Source organism: Chrysemys picta, chromosome 10, assembly GCF_011386835.1.
Source record: "Chrysemys picta bellii isolate R12L10 chromosome 10, ASM1138683v2, whole genome shotgun sequence".
Lineage (NCBI taxonomy): Eukaryota > Metazoa > Chordata > Testudines > Emydidae > Chrysemys > Chrysemys picta.
In genome coordinates this window covers 43,182,489-43,203,606 of record NC_088800.1, presented here as the reverse complement: position 1 = coordinate 43,203,606, position 21,118 = coordinate 43,182,489, and the positions used below count along the sequence as shown (strand labels likewise).

The window sequence follows — 21,118 nt, the reverse complement described above, 5'->3', positions numbered from 1 at the left end:
GATTTTTGCTGCCCAAAGCAAAAACAATTTTGGCCCCCCCTCCCCCCCCCCCCCGTTCTTTAATTACCCCAGCCCCGCCTCAACTCAGCCCCTTCCCCAAATCCCCAGCCTTGCCTCCTCTCCCCAGGCTCTCAAGCCTGGGAGGGAGGGGGAGCAGCAGCGCGCGAAACAGCCGCTCGGGATCTCCCCCTCCCTCCCAGGTTTGAGAGCCAGGGAGGGAGGGGGAGACCCCGAGCCGCCGCGAGCCAGGTTTGAGAGCCTGGGAGGGAGGGTGAGTAGCGGCGCGCGAATCAGCTGTTTCGCGCGCTGTGGCAGCAGCAGCGGAGGTGAGCTAGGGCGGCAGGAGCACATTTTTAGGGGCGGCATTCTGGAGCCGGCCATGCCGCCTCTAAAAATGTGCCGCCCCAAGCACCAGCTTGTTTTGCTGGTGCCTAGAGCCGGCCCTGCCTGTGACTCCTTTGCTGTACTCCTGTTTGTTTTCCTAGTTGCTGAACTCCTGTAGCTGGTTTCATGCCCAGGAATGGCAGAGCAGCTGGGAGAGAAACAAAGTGGAACACCATGGCAAGTCTCTGCAAGCTGTAACAGTAGTGAACAAAAAGAAGACATTATGTCTTCTTAACTTTAGGTCCCACACCCTTGCCAACTTGGAATGCAGATCATTTAGCCATGCTTAGAATTTGATGTGTCCAGAGGAGAATCCTTGTCCTTGGTTTTGGAGTCTTATTAAATTTATTTAAAGGGCCAGAAACTGCTTTTTTGAAAACTTTGCTTCATTGAACTGAGTCCTTTGCAAAATTTGCATGAGATTACAACATGTCATATTTTTAATTTGTTTTGACAGATACATGGCAAAAATAACTTTACACAGTCTCTGTAGCAAATGATAGTCAAACCAAATTCCACTGGACCATCAGTTAAATTCTCATAAGAAACCCCTAAATTCTTCTGCAATGTTAATTTGACTCAGTGAAATACCCTTAATTCATATTCCCCACCTCCACACAAACACACATGACTACAGCTGTGTTTGAAAATATTCAGTGTAAATTGTGTCAATGATTACTTTCAACAGTGATTAGTGAAGATCAGTTGTTGTATCAATAAATAAGTGATTCTTTCTCCAGTTTAATCTGTTAACCAGGCTCAGATAGTGTATAACCAAAAGTTCTGAAGGAATTAAATTAAGTGGTTGAGTTGCTTACATTGTGTCTTATTAAAGTCAGCTACTCTACCAACGAACGAAAAGGGTAATGAATGTTATACCTATATATGAAAAGATGCTTGGATCTAGGGAATTACAGATCCAGTAGTCCTTCCTTCTGTAAAGGTAAATTGATTGAAACAATAGATAAAGTAGTTATTAAAATAGAATAAAATAGGGGCCACTAGGCTGGGCCTTGATATTTGGGTTCTGTTCCCAGCTCTGATACCGACCTGTGATGGTGACATTGAGCAACTCACCTCACCTCTCTGTGGCTCTGTTTCCACTAGCCCTCTTCATGGTAGGGACTGCCTCTTAATGTGGTATTTTTACAGCACCTGGGACTATGAGGCTCTGACCTTAGCTGAGGTCTAGGTTTTACAAATAATAAATAACAAACAGGAAGATAGTGATACGAGAGTCTAATCAGATTGGCTTCTGCAAAGAAAAACTGTTCCCTCACTAATCTACTGTCTTTCTCGAGATTTAAGATTTTCAGTACTGTTCCGAATAAACATGAATGGGGAAATGCTTGGCTCCAGGGGGCAAGCTGCCAAATAAACCGCCGTTCCACTTTGGCTCTTATGAAGAATGCTTCCTAGTTACTTCTGCCACCAAAACTTCAACCTAGGGTTGTTGTTGTTTTAAAGGATATTTTTATTACATGTCATTGCTCAACAGATGCTTGAAATTCGCAATTCTTTTCTTTTCTTTTCTTTTTAATTTAGATGTGTCTGCTGCTGATTTCTGGCTAAACTCAGGTCATATGATTTGTAATAATGGAAACAAATCATTCCTGAGTTAGTCTATCAATTTTTCTTACATGGAATGTAATTTTAACATAGGCGGGGGAATAGCAAATTTTATACAGTCTCTCACAATCTGTCCATATCCTTAGGTTAATTTCCTCTGAGTGAACGAAATAAACAAATTATTATAAACATTTGGAGGACGAGGATGTTTAAGTGCTTTCTGACTCAAGGTAGCCCTACACTGCAAACTTTTTCTGGCACAGCTATGTTGCTTAGGGGTGTAATTTGTGACTGATGCAGCTTTGCAGCTTTACTGGTATAAGTTGTATCTGCACTAGGAACACTTTGCCATATGGTGTGCCAGTATACCTATACAGGCAAAGCCCTCCAAATGTAGACCTGACCTGGCCATATGCCTGCATAGTATGTTACTGCTGTAGGGGAGAAGGTGGTTCTGTCTCCTTTCAAGCGGTGATGAAGATTGCACCTTTTTTGTTGTCTTCTATCCAAGGTCTGAGCAGACTCCTTCCCCGGGTGGTGCTTTTTCACTGGATCTAGTTTTCAGTCATTCTGCTACCTGCACTCATAATGACCTGCTAATTTTTCACATTTAAAAATTGCTGGGATGCACAAGGAAGTCAGAATAGGTTTTCAGTTTTTGCTCTTGGCATTTTTGGCACAATGGTGACTGGATGGACACACGAGAAAAAACAATAAAATAGAATTAACTTTGGCTAAGTGACAGTCAGTTTGACTCCCCCACTGTCATACTTAAATTTATGTTCAGCCCAGAAATTCTGATGTCAAATTAGCTTATCTCTCTGCTTTCAATAGGTATCTTACTTCTGCAAACCACATCAATGACAACTAAGTGTACACTGCTTCCTTAAGTGGGAGAATTTTGGATATATAAATTCAAAAGAGGGAACTGATGACAATGTGGTACAGAACCTTTCACTTTTATGTTGCCATATTGAATCCAGCCTGGGTCAGCAGTATTTCTACCCCCAAGTGATAAAAAAAAAAATCACAAGTCAAGCCTTAAAAAAAAAAAAAAAAAAAAAAAAGAGAGCGAGAGAGAAACTTTTAAAAAATGAGATTTTTTTGAAATAATCTTTGCGCTTTCTGGTTTCTGAGCCTTTAGCCATGTTTTCAAGCTATTCTCTGCAACCTGGAGGGATAGAAAACTTATTTTTCTTTAAATGAAAGCTGAGATTCCTATGTAATCACATCTGCATGTGGCTGGAAATTTAAGAAAAACATCAGATATTACAATTCTTGTGATAAAATTGCAAGAGATGACAACCCGGGGTTGGTGGAGACAGAATTTTACCCTCTGGGTGCTTTGATAATCTACAATGCGAGTTGGTGGTCTGAGTTGCATTCCTAGAGTAGAGGTATCTACATTTTTTTTAAATAAAAAAGCTAAAATCAGACTTCATAAATGGTATGGATTTTGAATTCTAGTTGTCTACCTTGGTAGAGAGGCCAAGGATTAGGTGGTTTATGAAGGCTGAACCTCTCACCTTTGGAGATTGATGCACATTAATAAGGGGCATTGTAGGGAAGTCTTCCCTGGTGTTATCTGTGCTACACTTTGGCTATAGTAAGGGGGAGCATTAATAAGTGGGGGACAAATTGTCATAGTAGAAGCCTGGGACTCAAAACTTTTATTATCCCAGATGTGCCTCAACTTGCTATATTGCCCCAGGGAAGTCAATGAGCCTGTCTGGGTCTGTTTCCCCATCTATAAATTGGGAGATGATAATCTTTACATATTTCACAAAGTCATTGTGACGATGATTTTGTTTGCAAAAATGTAAGAGGATTTTTTCCCCAGAAAAGGTTTTATTTTTGGAGGTTTCTGGAAATAAACTGTTACCAGAGTATATTTCAGAGGTTCAAGCACAGTACAACTAGTTCAGAAAAAGGATCTTTAAAAGCAACTGTAAAAATGGTAATAACCAAGACTATTTTAGGTCTCCCGTCTGTTCTTTCTGGGTTCTGAAATACCACCACGTTCGGTGGTGGGTGGTTGCAAGTCCTTCCCATACTAAAGCAGTGTTCCTGTTAGAATATTAAGTTGCAGACTTTTCCACTGAATTTTCCTGTTAAAATTTAATGAAAGGAATATGAATAGGAAAAGGGACGCTCCTGGCTGAGGGGCTAATCAAATACGATAAAGGTTTCTAGGGCGTCTGTAGTTCTGAAACTTTCCATCTTATGTTTGCTTATTAGAAGCTGTGTTCGTTCATGGATGGTTTACTATAATAGAGGGTGAAAAAGAGTGTACAGATTGGATGAGGTAACCCATTATAAAAGGATGGAGTAGCATTTTTATGGTAGTCTAGGAATAATGAATGCAGAGGCATCTCCAGAAGAAGAGGCAGATTGTTCCCATTTTGATGAATTGTTATAGTGGTAGTTAAATAAGTTAGTAACACTAAATATCTTTCTCATTATTCAATGTAATATCTTGAGACATGAAAGAATTGTCTTATTAAACATTAAAAGATTATTTTACTTTTCATGCTGAGGTTTGGATTTTTGGGAGGGGAAGTGTTGGAGGGGTCTGGTAAAGCCTGTAGGAATATCTATTATGAGTAGATACGGATTGTACTGTTTGAGAATCAAGCATGTTGGGTCTCCATCTGACTTAAAAGATTGTTGTTGGCGTGGACTTCTTCTACCACATAGATCAAAGAGAGATGGAGAATCAGAGAGGACACTGGGAAAGGAGGCACAAGGTACAGGGAAAGGTAGTTTCAGATTTTGCAGATCAAGCAGTACAAAAACATTAAAAAAGTTATTAATTTGGGAATTTTATAACTGGAATAGCAATAAAAAGGCGTCACACTGACAATAACTAAATCCACTCTTACTCCCACAACTGTTAGTGCTCTAATGTAACAATGATTTTTCCACATATCTTTCAAAATCCACAAAATACAAATAAGAAGTGTTTGAAAAGATAATGAAAATCAACATTTTTGTCCATTCCTTCAAATTCCTAATTGGATAGTACCTCACTGCCCCCTAGTTTAGCTTGAGATTCAGGGAAGGTGTATGGCTACTTCATGTGCTAATAATGCAGAGCAGTTAAATCACTTCAAGGTCTTAATTTTTTGCATGAGATGCATTGTGTACAGATAAGTTAAAAGAAGAAACACAAAAGAGTCCTTTTTAAGATTGAAACATACTAGCATTTCTCAGTGGATTTACAAACAAGCTACCTGATCCTTGTCTGCAACTATGTTCTTCTGATGTTTGTCACTCTTTTTTTGCCCCCTTCAGTGGTCCTTTTAAAGAGGGTTTAATTTTTTTTAATGTTCATGATCAATTTTAAATATAAAAGTACAACCAGCAAAGGGCATAATATCTAATGCTCCATTGTACTGAATAGAGCTATCTTTGGGAAAGTAAGAGTGAATACAAAATTCCAATGTAATTGTAAGATAAAGTATGAGTATGGAAAATTACATCATGCTTATTAGGTCTAAATATGATATAATATAATACTCAGTGTTGCCAAGATCGGGATTAAGCTACAGTCTGGTATCCTGCAATAGCACTTTTCTCTGGGTGTTAAGCCAATGTTTAAAAAACTAAGCCAGCCTGTCTCAGCCTATGTCCTGTGACCCAAAGGGGAACCACTAGAGCTGCTTAATCTGTCTCTCACCACAGGACATGTCTGTGAATGTAAACCAGACACACAATGTATTAGGTAACAAATAGAATGCTAGAAAAACAGCAAGAGACCATAATTCTCTGTGCACGCTTGCTCTCACACACAAAACCAGGGACCACTGAATAGGTCTTAACTATTAATGATACAAAGGAGTAAAGTTCTGGTCTGAAACTTATAGATTCAGACCAAAAGAGGAGTATTTATTTCCCATACAAACAATTCCAGTGACAGGCATATTACAATGCTGTGTCTGTTTCTCAGATCCAACTATCTTGAATGAAAGATTCTCTCAGACCTGGTAAATATGCAATCAACGTACAAGCAGAATTTTTTTGTGCACCATACCATAATATATTAATGTTCCCTCTCAGCTCTCCTTACTGTTCTGCCTAGCAACAAGGTTCTTGCTGCATCGTTAGCTCTATTTCATCTACCTTTCTTTGATGTCCTTGGAAGTTCCTGCCCAGGGTAAGAGAGAAATGCAATCAAAAGTTAGTTAATTTCTAGTTTCCTGTCCATACTGGTGCAAGGACAGTCCTAGTCAGCCCCACAGAATCTCCTTCCTCATACGCCAGGGAGCAGCAATAGGGGGCCTTGATTAGGGTTAGTGCAGAGGGAGTCCATTTCTCCCACTCCAGAGTAACAGCAGTTCCATCTTCGTCCATGACTGGGGCACCTAGGCACTACAGCAGTACAATGATGCATGTTTTGAAGGGTCCATTTTTATTTTTTTAAATTCATAATCTCCCTTTAAAGTACCTAATTTAAGCAGATCAATTGTATACACACACTTTACAGCAGGCTGAATATTCAAGATTGTCAAGGACAGGTCTGGCCTTGTTCTTGTGGACTTGACCCCTTCATGAGACAGAAGAGTGGTTCATTATAGGAGTTTGATTTGCTCTCTCCAGATGAGGCATATCAGTAGTGGTAAAGCATCTGTGTGCACTGATTGAGCCAGTTCCATTTCAGTATAATAGATAATGAAATTAGTTTTTGCAGACTAGAAACTGATTAGCTTTGTCATTCGCTCATATGTACAGTGATGTCTTGTAGAAATAGGAAGGACACTGACTTACCCAGTGAATTTTAATAATAGAACTATAACAAGCTTATATCAACTTTAAAATGTAAGCAGAACTACAGAAGCATTTAAAGGAATCTTTACTGAGCAATTTAGATAAATGCCATCAGGAAAGTGCTAATAGGTATTAGAATGTGCTCTTTCTCTGACCTCATCCTTGACGAGGACACCTGTACTATAGCATGTACAAATGTATGGAAGAAGCTGAATTTCTTTTAAGAGGATATACGGGAAACATGATAGGAATTTAAAACTGGCACCAAATTAAAAGAAAAATCTAGTAACCTATTTATAATCCAAAGATGTTTGCTCATTAGATTTCTACATAATACTGCAGCTAGTTGTCTCCAGCTTCTCGAAGGAGGAGACATTACAGCTTGTTATAATGGGAGCAGTTTGAATTTACTGAGAGTAATAGCCCTTAGATGCATGAATAGACATTAAAGGTCTCTGGTATTTAGTGCACTGATCTTTTTAGTAGTAATTCAAATGAATTCCTTGAACACTACACTGAAAAAGTATCTTATACTTTTGTAAAAGGGGGGGAGAGGGTACTGTAAAGCCCTATTTTGATATTTGAGTGTTAAGGGATTTCCTAAGGGGAGAGAATCCTAGTGGTTTGTGTGCTTGTGCTTCCACTGTTGAGTATTTCATTAGAAGCACCTTCCATCCTTGTATAGAAATTATAGGAAGTAAATCAAAGGCATTGTGGCGGAAGGGGATATTTTCCTTCTTCCTGTGTTCCTATCTGATTTCCTGAAGGGAATAGAAATCTCCATTTCTCTTGTACTCAAACAGAATATGTAAATTAACTTTGGGGGAGTAGTTAGGTTGTTTACAGAGCACAGTTTTAGAGTGCACTGTGTTTATATAAACCATTAACATTCCAGAAAGCTGTTTTTCCAGCAGTCATGGAACTTCTCTGTTTATTCTTATGAAATTGTATGAAATACTGAACTGAAGAAAATGCATGAGGTTTTTTGTTTTCTTCCTGGAGGGAAGGGAAATGCATGCATACGTGCACACACAGGCTTATTGGTTTAAACTGCCAAACAGTGTTTCAGAAACTCATAGGTGAATTCTGCAGCCAAATTGTTGGATCATTAAAGATGATAATACTAATTCATATTTTCACAAATTAATGCTAGGAGACTGAATATAGGTGCTCAGATACATCTCCACCCAGATATAATGCGACTCAATATAACACAAATTCAGATATACCACAGCAAAGCAGTACTCCGGGGGGCGGGGCTGCGCGCTCCGGCGGATCAAAGCAAGTTCGATATAACGCTGTTTCACCTATACGATTTTTTGGCTCCCGAGGACAGCGTTCTATCGGGTTAGAGGTGTACCATGGTGATGGGTTGCAATTGTAAGAACCCAGATAGGTACAGGTAGATGAACAGCTCTGTAGCTGGAGTTCGGCTCCAAGATGGCCCTCTCTCAGGCACAGCGTCCTTAGCTAAGCTCCTTGGTTTAGTGAAGATTATGTTTTAATGCTCCCCTCCCCCCCCCCCCCACACACATCTAAGGAGTGGAACTGCTTCTATTTAGGAGATTACAATGAGGGCAAAACAAATGGAAAGTTTTGATCCCTATAGAACTCCGTCTCTGTCCTGAGTTTGACAATTGGTTGCCAAATTACCCCTGCCTAGCAGCATGAGTGGGGTCAAAGAAAGTGGCTTATACCTCGTCTTATTTTGTATGCTGAGGATCACATTTCCATATCTCTTCAGACATACAGATTTGCTGCCCGCTCCCTGTCCCTTTCCTCTTGTAGGCTTGGTCTACACTACAAAGTTGGGTCAACATATGTCACCTTGCATTGACCTATTTGTGCATGTGTCTATCCAGAAATTTGTCTCCAGCCGACAGAAATGACTAGTTATGGTGACATAGTAAAACCACTTCCCCAAACAGCGTGGAGCCATGGTTGACTTCCTGAGGTAAACAGTGCGAGTGGAGACACTGTATGATATCAGTCGACCCTAACAGTCCTCAAGCAGCTGGCACACAGCACCCCATTCTCTGTGACAGTGACTGCTCTGGTTACAATCTGTCACAGAGACCAGAAGCCCCCCATCCCTAAAATCCTCCCATGTAGTTTTGAAACACCTTTTCCTGATTGCCCAGCTTGGCAAACACACCTAGTAGTGCTCCCTAATAGTGTGTAACTGCCCAACCAACCATGCCAGCTCCACACACTAAACGTGCTCCTGCCTTAAGTGGACAGGAGGTGTTGGATCTCTTGGGCCTGTGAGAAGAGGCTGTGCAAGCATAGCTATGGAGCAGCCATAGAAATGTGGGCATTTACGAACAGATTGCATGGGGGATGCAGGCAAAGGGATACAACAGGGGCCAACAGCAGTGCTGCATGAAAGTGAAGAAACTTCACCAGGCATGCAACCAGCCCAAGGGTCACGACAATCAATCTGGTTTCAAGCCACAGACCTGCTGCTATTACCATGGGCTGCATGTCATAGTGGGTGGTGACCCCACCAGCACCCCACTAAATCTGTATTTAATCACCATTATGTAAGTGGTCTGGTTGTTCAGAGGTGCAGGATCACTCCAGCTCCCATTGTAGTCAACCCTTAGGAAATGTTGGTCTTAATTTTTATTAAACCTTAGTGAGGTTAAGGAATAGCCCCCAGTACAAGAGCACCCCAATCTCAGTTGGGCCCTTTGGGCACTGGCATAATATAAATATTTAGTATTACTAAGGTTCTGTTTGCTTTTCAGTACCCACAATATATAGCCATACTGAGGTCCTGTTGACACTATGCATGGTATCCTGTTGCTCTTTAATCTTCAAAATAAGTAGTTGCCTGGATTCCCCCCGCCACACACACCTCATTTGTCAAACTTATTTCTCCCATCATCAGTTGGAAAAACTTCTAGATTCTTTTTTATCTTAAGACTTGACATACAGTAAGCTGTTTTTCATGTATTGAGTTAGTAAACAATATAAGCACTGAAACTAATAGGGCTAACAGACTGCACACTTGGGGACTTTTTTCTCCCAGTAGATCATGTGAAAATATCTATAAAAGGTTAGCTGGGCCTCTGCCAAGAAGGCAGGTCATTGAATAAGAGCTCTGAGAATGCTGTTGTTTTAAATGGCATTTCGGCAACAATGATGCTGTTTGAAACGGCACTTGAGGGGGAGAAAACCGAATCAGCAGAATGAAAAGCAATGGTTTCTTTCAGATATGAGGGCGTCCCTCACCGCTCATCTTGCAAAATCATCTGTGTACGGAAGCGTGGTGGCTGATTTTATAAAATGCCATATGCGGGAACAAAGGAGGCCTGAATGTCTGAGAGCAGAACTGAATTGAAAGATTGGACCTTTATTTTATTTAGCGAGAGAATGTATTTAACAACCATGTTTTCCTCCCATGGCTTTCCTCTTTGGCTTTATTTATGGCCTGGGAGAGAAGTTATATTTAGCAACAGTTCATTTATTTAATTCCCCATTGAGAACCCCCCCCCCCCCGACAACAAAGTTACTACATGACTGGGGGGGGGGCGGGCTGGGAGGGGCAGAGCCCGACCCCTGCCGGCCTGAGTGGGGAGAGAAGGGACTGCAGCCTGAGTCCCGCTGCCCCAGGTGGGGGGAAAGGTGGCTGCAGCCTGAACCCTGCCACCCCGGGTTGGGGTGGGGCTTGGGCTTGATCTTCAGCTCCAGCTCCCAGCAAGTCTAATGCTGACCCTGGTGACCCCATTAAAATGGAGTCATGACCCACTTTGAGGTCTCGACCCCACAGTTTGAGAACTGGTGCATTAGAGTTATAAGAATGTGTTTAATGTTTAGACTTTATGAAATGCTTGTAAATTGCTGCATGCATTAATCTCATTTATAATATCTGTATCTCTTTGTCATGGAGTAGATGTACTCTGTCACAGGATGCTGGGTTGTGGGGAAGCATAGTGGGGGATTGACCAATCAAATGGCCTAGTAGCTATCGTTGTTACAGCTGCCCCTGCTCTCAGGGCAGCACGGCCTAGCGGCTGGAGCCCTCAGGGCTGTCCTTGGGCAGTCATGTCCGCCCTATGGTGCCAGCATCCAGCAGTAGGTGCAGGAGTTGTAGGAGGTCCCGGGCCCACCCCTCTCCACTGAGTCCCAACCCAGGCCCCTGTGAAACCAGTAGTCCTGGATTCAGGCTCAGTTTCCCATTTCAACCTTCACATTCCCTGGGCCGCTTCCTACCTTTAATTCCTGCTCAGTCAGTTCTCTTGGGAGTAGCGACCTCCTGCTCCTTTCATTCTCCACAGTAAAGGGGAGTTCTAGCTTGGATTCCGTATCTTCAGCCTCCGCAGTCTGGAGCACTGTGGTAGGAACCTGCAACATACATCTGCTCTCCTCCTCAGCCAGACTGAGCTGGGTTGCTCCCTTTTATATCCTGTTTCCAATTAGAGTATGCCCAGTAGGGGCAAGGGGGCATGACCTCTTCAGCCCACAGTGTGTGATCAATCCCAGTGGGCCAGTGCAGGGTAGATACACCCTGTCACACCCATGCTATAAAGTAATATTTAAATGTTTACCCTGAAACTGTAAACCCCCAAAGTCAGGAGAGAAGCTTACGAAGTGTAAAATACTAGTTTGCCACAGCAAGTGTTATCTCCTGACCAACAAAAGGCCCATGGACACCAGACAACCATTGTGGAACATCAGAGGACAATAGACTTTGATTGCTCCCCCACCACACACCCGTGAAGAGGAGATGTATATGAGGATTTGTCCCGTCAGCTTGAACTATGGGGGAAGGGAATAAAAATTGCTGGCAGGAAGAAACTGGGTCTCTGTGCTGTTTGGATTTGGAGAGAGCAAGATTTCTAAGGGCTTGGCTACACTTGCGAGTTACAACGTGTTAAAGGAGCCCCGGGTGCACTAGCTCACTACCAGTCCACACTGGCAAGACATGTGGAGCGCTCTGACTCCACGACTAGAGTGCTCCTGGTACCCCACCTCGGCGAGTAGAATAACGTTTGATGCGCCCCCCGCTGGAGTGCCCCCGCATCAGTGTGAACGAGGTGTTCCATTACTGCGCTTTGATCAGCCCCCGAAAACGTCCCATAATCCCCTTAAGTCAAGTGGCCACTCTTGTCATTGTTTTGGATATGCCCTTTGAAAGCTCCGTTTCTGACAGCCGGCATGCTTATCTGCTCCGAGACAAAGCAACCATTACTGTGGAATGCTGTGTATGAGAGAGAGAGGTGGTGGGGGAGAGGGGGAGGTCTGCTGCTGTCTGAATTTACAAGACAGCATGCTGACATGCTCTCAGCCCCCCAAAAACCAACTCTCTCTCCCCCCACATACATACAACACCCTCCCTGTCACACTCCACCCCACCCCACCCCCCATTTGAAAAGCACATTGCAGCCACTTTCATGCTGGGATAGCTACCACAATGCTCTGCTCTCTGTGGCCATTGCAAGAGCTGCTAATGTGGCCACGACAGTGTGCTGGCAGCTGGCAGTGTGGACAGATTACAGTGCTTTCCCTACTGCACTCTACGAAGGCTGGTTTAGCTCAAAGCGCTCTACATCTGCAAGTGTAGCCATGCCCTAAGCATAAGCAGGAGATCCCCAGGGCTTGGCCTGGGTTAATCCTAAAGGACTTATAAAGCTTGCATATTACAGCAGCTTATGTTACCTTTTGGAACCAAAGACTGTAACTCATTTGTATGTGTATGTTTGCTTGCTTTAAACTTGTAAAAAAACACTTATTTGTTTTTCCTAGTTAATAAATCTTTACTTAATTTTTTATAAGATTAACTACAAGCATTATATTTGGTGTAAGATCTAAGGTACAATTGACCCAGGGTAAGTGACTAGTCCTTTGGGACTGGGAGTAACCAGAATGCTGTTACAAAGGCAGGCAAGATAGACTGGAGTACCCAAGGGGACTGTCTGTGGCTGCACGTTTAGGCTGTTATAGTGCCTGAGGAGTTCACATTTGATACATGGGTTGGTGAAGTGTAAGTATAGAACTGACAACCAGTTTGGGGTTTGTGTCCTGCTTCTAAACAGCCTGCCCTGAGGTTGCTCCTGAGCCACTCCAGGCAGCGTGTCAATATTGACATCAATGGAGCTCAGTGCAAGGATCTACCGGAGCTCATCTCATTTCAGAGGAAGGGCCAGAATCTGGAAAGTTAAGGGGATATCAGCAGTTGGTGCGATTATAGAAAAGGAAGTCTCAGTTTTGTTTGAGCAAAAGATGCTCATATACAAGTTCAAATACAAGTCAGAATGTTACTGTTGACAACTGAGGGAGAATTATATGACAGTATGACAGCACAGGCGAAAGCTCTGAGGTTTAAAAAAAAAAAAGACTTGCTTCCCTAGTCTATTTCTAAAAGTTACTGAATACAGACCAGGAACTTTCTGGGGTACATTCACATGTTCAGAGGTAGATTCATGGAGATGAGACTCTTATGGAAATATGGGAATCCACTTTTTTGGTGTTCAAAGGGGTAAAATTTAAGTGACTAAACTGCTGCATGACATAGTCTCTCTCTTTGAGTAGATTTTTTTTTCATAGATTCTAGGACTGGAAGGGACCTCGAGAGGTCATCGAGTCCAGTCCCCTGCCTCTCCATTTACAAAAGGAGAGTTGGAAGGGTGATAAAAACCTGGGTATTTGACTAGGAAGTTATCAGGGATTTAGAGGGGATGTTGTAAGGCTCCTGTAACCTTGCTTCCAAATAGATTTGACTTCTTATAATATTACACATGAAAAGCTATGTTAAAAGAATATGAAGGTTGCAAAGTCAAGCACTCAAAAATTAGGAAATGTCAGAATTCAGGTTACTTGTGCAGTCTTAATTTGGCCCCGTTGTTCATATATATTGTTAGTCTCTAATTACATGTTTATGTAGTATTTTTCCCCCAGAACCCTTGTCTCATTCAGTGCATATAATGGGTGGTATGAAGTTAATGAACAACTATTCAAAATTTTGTTTTATCCTCATTGATCTATGTGTAGTCTTAGGCCTTATTTACTGAAAGCAGGTTATCATACTCTCTGTGGACCAGCACTAGAGGATGATGGGACATTGTGCCAGTGGGTTTCACAAATATTTGCTAACAGCAGAGGTGTGGTGAGATTCAGGAATCTTGGGCTCCATTCCAGGCTCTGGAGGGGAGTGTGCACTATTGGGCACAGACTCATCTTCTCATTTTTCCCAAGCTTGAACCCTTATGCTCCCTCCTCTTCAACTTGTCCCTGTCCCAGTCCTATCTCTTCTCTATCTCTGGCTCCTTGCCTACCAAGTGCTGGTCTTCACTCCTCAGTCATCTCATCCCATTCTCCTTGCCAGCCAGTCCCAATTCCCTACTGCTGACTTCTTGTCCAATCTGCATCTCCCCTCCCACCACTGGCTCTCAGTCTACTTCCATGGTGTCCTCATCTAATCTGTTTCCCTCCCCACTGGTTTGTAGTTCGTCTCCTTGTCTTCCCATTCCCTTTGTCCCGCCAGTCCCAGTCTCCACCCCTCCCTCCAGCTTCTTGTCCAATCTGTGTCCCATCCCCCCAGCCAATTGGATCCCAGTCCCTGCCTCTTCCATTGCCACCAGAACCATCCTCCCTACCCCCCAGCTTTGAGTCTCCTTACCCAGCCAGTTCCAGTCATCCCCCTCAAACTCCTTGTCACAGTTTCTCTTCTCCTCTGCCACCCACCATTCCCAGTCTCCTTAGTCCAATCTACTACTTTCCCTCCCCCATGATTTGGCTCCTTTCCTCTCTTCATTCAGATTGAATAGCCACCTACTGTCAGATCCAATGCCTGCCCCTGCCCCAGCCCCAAGCATTTGGGAACAGTCTGTACAGGGATCTCCAACTTCATCTCTGTAGCCATAGGCTGGAGCCATGCTTGGACTCAGTCACTCTGTGGGGATGGCACATGCTGTCTGGTCAGCATTAGGAGCTTTGAGAGGCTTGAGCTTGCTCAGTTAGGACAGAATCTTCTAAGATTTTAGCTGTTAAGCTCTAGCAAGTCTCTACTGAGCATGTGTGAATCACAGTTTTTCAGAAGCTTATAATTTGGCCAAATTTGGGTACTTTCTTTCTAGAATGGTGAACACACATCCCTCACACAAAGGCCACCCCTTTGCCAAATTTCAAATCCTTGCTCCAAACTATGGCGGTGCTAGAGCATTTCAAAGAACACTAAAGAGTTTAACATGGGAAAACAATGTATTTTTTCCTAGCCTCATTCTCAGAAGCACTTGGACTGTTTTGGCTGAAATTTTGAAAAAAACTAAACCAAAAGCCTTCACCCTGAGGCAGACACCTATCATGAAAAAATTGAGCCCAAATGGTTAGTTTGGCAACGTTTATAAGCAACTGAAAACAGGGTCTTGTCTTATGGGAAGTGTTGGGCAACCTTAATAAGGAGTACTACCAGCCCTGCCAGGAATAAAAAAAAAATTTCTTCACAAAGTTAGTCTTTAAATGCAGGAAACCTATTGATTAAAGCATGTCTCTTTAGCATATGTCATGGATCACTGAATTAAAATGTGTTTAATCTACTCTGCTTTTTGAATCAATAAGCAGTTGCTGTGCTTTCTTGATCCCAGAAGGATTGCTTTGGCACCGTATGTACCGTATTATTTTCATGTTACTAATTTATTTTTTTACATAGTTTTCTTAGTGACATTAAATTACACATTTTGTGTAGTGATTACATAGCAAGACATCCAAAACAGACAAGAGGCTGTGGATTACAGAAGCTGACTCATAACATCAGGGCTGGCTCCAGGCACCAGCCCACCAAGCATGTGCTTGGGGCGGCGCCTGGAGGGGGGCGGTGTGGCGGGGCGCTCCGGCCCGAGAGCGGGGCCGTGACTGGGCTCGCCGCCCTCCCCCCGGCCGCTGGGGGAGAGTGGGGCCCCAGCCGGGCTCACCGCCCTCCCCGCGGCGCTCCGGCCGGTCGGGGAGAGTGGAAAGGCACGGCGGGCTCGCCACCCTCCTCCCGGCGCTTTTGCCGCCGGGGAGAGCGGAGAGCCCCGGCCGGGCTCGCCGCCCTCCTCCCGGCGCTCTGGCCGCCGGGGAGAGCGGAGAGCCCCAGCTGGGCTCTCCGCAATCCTCCCGGCGCACTGGCCGCCGGGGGCTCACTGCCGCTGCTGGGGGCTCGCGGCTGGAGAGAGCAGAGCCCCGCCCGGGCTCTCCGCCCTGGTCCCAGCGCTCTGGCTGCCGGGGAGAGTGGAGCTGCGGCGGGCTCGCCGCCCTCCCCCCAGTGCTTCGGCCCAGTCAGGGATTGCGGGCCCGCTGCCGGGCTCGGCGCCCTCCCCTGCTGCGCGGTGGGGGGGGAGGGCGGCGGGTGGCTTTTTTGCCTAGGGCGGCAAAAAAACCAGAGCCGGCCCTGAATAACATGAAGCAGAACTTTTTTAATGAAACATTCACTGGCAGACTCAAACAGAATTGCTTGTTGTGGTGGATGCATTAACCCTAAATAAAGAAGCTAGATTAAGAACCCACTCAGAGTCCATTTGTTTTTGTGGAAGTGAGATAGGCAGCTGCAAGCAGAGTTCTTTGGTTTTCTGGTTGTGGGTTTGAGAAAAGTGGCAAAGCGGTATGATGGGTGATGGAGTTAGAGACTGGCAGAAACATCTGTACTCAAGCAACAGGGCTAAAAATCAGTTAAACTAAGGGAAAAGAGTACTCGGGCAACAAGCCATGTACAAATAATATCTTCTGCATGTAACATAGAGCATTGTCATGTAACACACAACCCTACATGCACGCACCCTCACCTTGTCACATTAGTTCATTATCAAGGTGCATGGTGGTTAGAACGTCCATATTGTAAATATGTTTTTCTTTTAGATAATTAAAACATGCCATTTGCTGTAATATCAAGGCGCTGAATTAATCTAGATGTGAACATTTTCACTGTAGCCATCCTTTGGATATCACAAAGGTGGTTACTTTCTGTAGTCTATGCATGTCAGTAGCAACATTCACTTGCACCACCAATTTAAATGGAATCATGCCGGGGGAAGTTCAGTTATTAATTCAGCTAGAAAAGAATATTGAAATGTGTAATGCCTGTATTCAGAAAGATTGCTTAAGAATGTGGAATTAAGCATATGCTTCAACTTAAGTGTGTATTTTAAATGCGTTACTTCATGGGGAATGACTTACACACTTCATTAGGTGCTTTTCCTGAATAGGAGGTCTATAATTGTAATGAGACAAACCTAAATGTGACACATAACTTGTGTAGTTGAAATGAAGAAATTCTTCTGACTCATTGAACTTCCTTGACTCTGCCATCCTTTGATTATGTTGTTACCCCAATACATAAATGGCTGTGATGAATAGATTAAAAATAATAGGACCGACAAAAGGTCATGAATTGTAGTACAGTTTTACTTTTAGTCCTTCTGGATTTCAGAGATCTTGTGGAGTATAACGGAATCTTTCATCTGTCTCCACTGTAGCAGACAGTAATGCATTGAGAACATCTGACATTAATAAGTGATAAAGTAAAAAAAGAAATGGAAACTTGTTCTCCAAGCAAATTCCAAAAATCCTGTAGGCAAATCTTGTTTAATCACACTGCTCAAAGAGTAGCAGCAATCTTTCCTTCTTTTAAATAAAAGCCTCATTATATTATATAGTTTGCTATCTAATTATGGGGAAGAGGGAAAGTTTGTTCTAAATGGCATTACTCTCTTTACATGAACTGAGTGAAATTGAGTGAGGGATTAGGACTGATCCCGAAGGCAGTTATGTAAATAAAGAGCCTGGTTCATAAAAAATGTGTTCATTTCTATTCTGATACTTATGAGCCTGTACTGTATCTAAGAGTTAGTGTTTTCTCTCATACTGCAAGCCACTTGAGATTTTCCTGTTAAAAAAACTACTGTGTGATGTACCCATACAGTTCATGACCACCGTTAGTAATCCATCTGGATTTGTTGTGGTTCTCCCTCTTTTGACACTTGATTCATTTTTCATATACAGTGGGGAAAACTGACATGAAAAGGTGTGTGTGTGTGTGTGTGTGTGTGTGTGAAAACAAAACAATGCTTCTAAAATGGAAGAATTTCCTAGCAAAGTTATGAGGCCTAGTAGATTTAACTCAGAGGTTCTCCACTAAGAGGTTGGTTATCCTTCTAAAGACTCACAGGACATATCTTCCATAAAATTTAGAAATAGCTGTAACTTCCGTACTAATGGGCAAATATATGGTCACATCCCATTTTTATGTAAAATATATGCAGTTCTTTCTAATAGACTTGTATGCACGTGTGTGTCTACATACAAAAATAACCTCTATTCCAAAAATTGGCAGTGAGGCCTGTAAATTGCATCATTTACAACTATTTGTCTTCCCAATACAGAACTTCCTTTACCCATGCATCATTGATGCTCTGTAGGAGGATGTCCCTCTCTCTGTTTCATCCTCAGCATACTTTAGAAAAGTGTGTATAAGAACTTTTCTTCAATCCCTTGCCTCTCACAAGGCCCACAGAGGACAAATCAGAAATTTCTGCAAAACCCCAGCCTCCACCTGTTTCTGAGAAATATATAGGGCCAAATCTGCTCTCATTTACACCAGTACAAATCTAATGTAACTGCATTGCTGTCAGTATCTGGGGGTGATGTTCTTGGTTTCATAAATGCCATCTGATGGGTGAGAGAGAGGCCCTGGCTGACTGCAAGTAAGAGTTCACCGTTGGCCCAAGAGCACATGGCTATGGTGAAAGAAGTTGCTATAAAGTACTTGAGGAAAAAACAGGTAGCTTCCATTGAAACAGTAATGAAAATCCAGTGATCTCACACTGCGATCTTTCTTCTTTTGATTACTGTCTTGGTGAAATGAGGCCACTCTTGTAACGCACCCTGGCTGGAGTTGGGTTGAGTGAAGGTGAGTTTATCCTTCCAAACTTTTGGACATAGATCTCTATGTAGAGAACAGGAGGAAGGTAAGAAGTATGACACAGGCAAACAGTAAATTCTTTGAATAACTTCTCTCTCCTATCTGTTAAATTGAGACAGAACTTTCATTGCCTGCTTGAAAAGAAATATATCCCATTTATGCTCAGTGCTGTATTCTGAAAGTTCACTCAGTGTGAACCATTGCAGTGCTGTGTATAATAGCTAGCAATTACAGTTATAGTTTAAGGCTTTTGATTAAAATGGGTGTTTCTGAATCTCCTGTTGATGTGAGAGACTATCTCCATCACCAGAAGAGCTTGATATTCATTCTTTCTTGCACCATAGCTAAAAACAGCTCTGAGTTAATGCCACAGTCACCAATCGCTTCATAACATTTAAAGTAATTAACATATACAGTAGCCTTTGAATAAATGGCAAGGTAATAATTCAAGCCAGGGAATTGTAAACTGAGTGCCAAAATAGCTTCAGCGGGTTGTTAATGTCAGTAGGACCTCAAAGTGTGAATTATCGATTCCTTTCCTGCCCAGTACCTAAGTATCTGTTTCAGAGAGCATATGTTTTTGGAAAAAACAAGCTACATATTGATATCTTAGTTCTGTCTTGCTTTTTAACCATTGTCAGTCAAGTGAAATCTCTTGCGACACGGATGAAAGAACATCCCGACTTGGATGGTATTTCTAAAGAAGTATTATTCTTTATTCTGTGATGGCTGTTTGAAGAGCAGTAAACCTGCATATGGCTATGTCTACTCTGCAGGCCAATGTTGGTAGCATGTAGAGTATGTCTAACTAGATGTCGCAGTGAAAAGCAAGCAGTGTCCACACTGGTTCCCCGCTGCTGGAGTCTCTCCCAGTGGTGGGGAAAGGCTCCAACAGCAGGAAGGCAGCAGGATACTACACGGCTAAAAATAGCAATGCAGATAGGGGAGGCAGTGCTTGGGCTGTAGAGAGCCATATAGGGTATATACCTGGGTAGATACTCAGAGGCTTCAGGCATGTCTTTACTCACCTAAGCAGTACCTCCCCATCTATGCTGTTTATAGCTGTGCTAGCAATGCTAACCGTGTATGTACTTTGCACACAAGAAGTATGCAGTGTAGATGGATCTTATAAGTGTGATTTGCAACTCCCGGCATTGGAGCCAGCAGGTTTTAGGTATTCAGGAAGCTGAGTGATTCCATCAAGGCTCAGATCTCATCTGTCTCATTTATTGTATTCTTTGAGCTGGTCTCCTGTATCATCCACCAGAGTAAAACCAGCCAAATTCAGGGGGCATAGTTCAGGCTTGGTTGAATAGACTGGTAATGAAGACAAATCACAAAGTGCTTCAGGAGCAGTGGAGCACATAGTGAAGATAAAAGTTTTCTCTAAAATAAAGATGGATGTTGGACACACAACTTCTTTATTATTACGTAAACCAGTTTTAATGCAGGTAATTAATTATTTCTAATCATTATTTTCATTTTTTCTAGGCTGTGACTGTGCGGAATTCCATGGCTAAATCATTGTACAGCGCCTTGTTTGATTGGATAGTTTTTCGAATTAATCATGCACTTTTGAATACAAAGGATGTGGAGGAAAGCACCAAGGTAACATCTGGATTCTCCTGCCAGCTTGTCAGGCTGAAAACTTCCTCTTGTAAAATGTATAACTACAGGGTAAAACATTACCCAAACAATTGATGGCAAATTGTCTGGCAAAGGAAGTAAAATTTTCTTGCACAGCATTACTGTTAACATTTCAAGAATGAGCACATAATTTTGTCTTTTTTAAAGTGATGTTTTGTGAGTCGAGGGCAGATTTTAACGTGTCATGAATTGTGTCGAGAATTTTAGGCCTTGAAGTGACTTGTGATAGGGAGAGGTTTTGTATTGGACGCAAAAAGACATGTGCCCCTGAAAAGGAATGCCAATCTCCATGCATTTAAAAGGGTGCTGCAGAATGATAGCACCCTATATTGTTGAGAAGGAAATCAAAAGAGGCTAGATGTGTGAATACTGCTTGAAGGCATTGTTAATGGGGTTGCTCTACTTTGATTTAAAGAACAGTACATACATATTTTCTTCTGCCCTAAAGAGGCCCTGACTCTTGAATATTTATTGAAAGCTAAGGGTGTGGGTGGGTGTATTTTTAACTATATTTATTTATTTGTTTTTATTTATTTAGGAAGTTTTAAGATTTTTACAGATCCTTGCCATGTAAATATTAGAGACCATACAATAATCATTACAATGGTGAGCTTGAGTTTAGAGAAACATTATACAGTAATACAATCAGAGCTCTCTTTAACAGAGTGTTACCATGTTAGAGTGAAAACAATGAGGAGTCCTTGTGGCACCTTAGACTAACAGATTTATTTGGGCATAAGCTTTCATGGGCTAGAACCCACTTCATCAGATGCATAAAGTGAAAAAATACAGGCGCAGGTATAAATACATGAAAGGATGCGGGTTGCTTTACCAACTGTGAGATCAGTCTAA

At 42.6% G+C, this 21,118-nt stretch overlaps 1 protein-coding gene across 19 annotated transcripts in view; it reads left to right on the top strand.

The window, feature by feature from the left end:
- Positions 1-21,118, top strand: part of MYO9A (myosin IXA) — a 475,076-nt gene that overhangs the window by 290,128 nt on the left and 163,830 nt on the right. For all 19 annotated transcript variants that reach the window (XM_065558506.1, XM_065558508.1, XM_024103989.3 and 16 more), the window contains one exon: positions 20,111-20,227. In XM_065558506.1, coding sequence (XP_065414578.1) covers positions 20,111-20,227 — 117 coding nt within the window. The remainder of the gene's footprint in view (positions 1-20,110; positions 20,228-21,118) is intronic.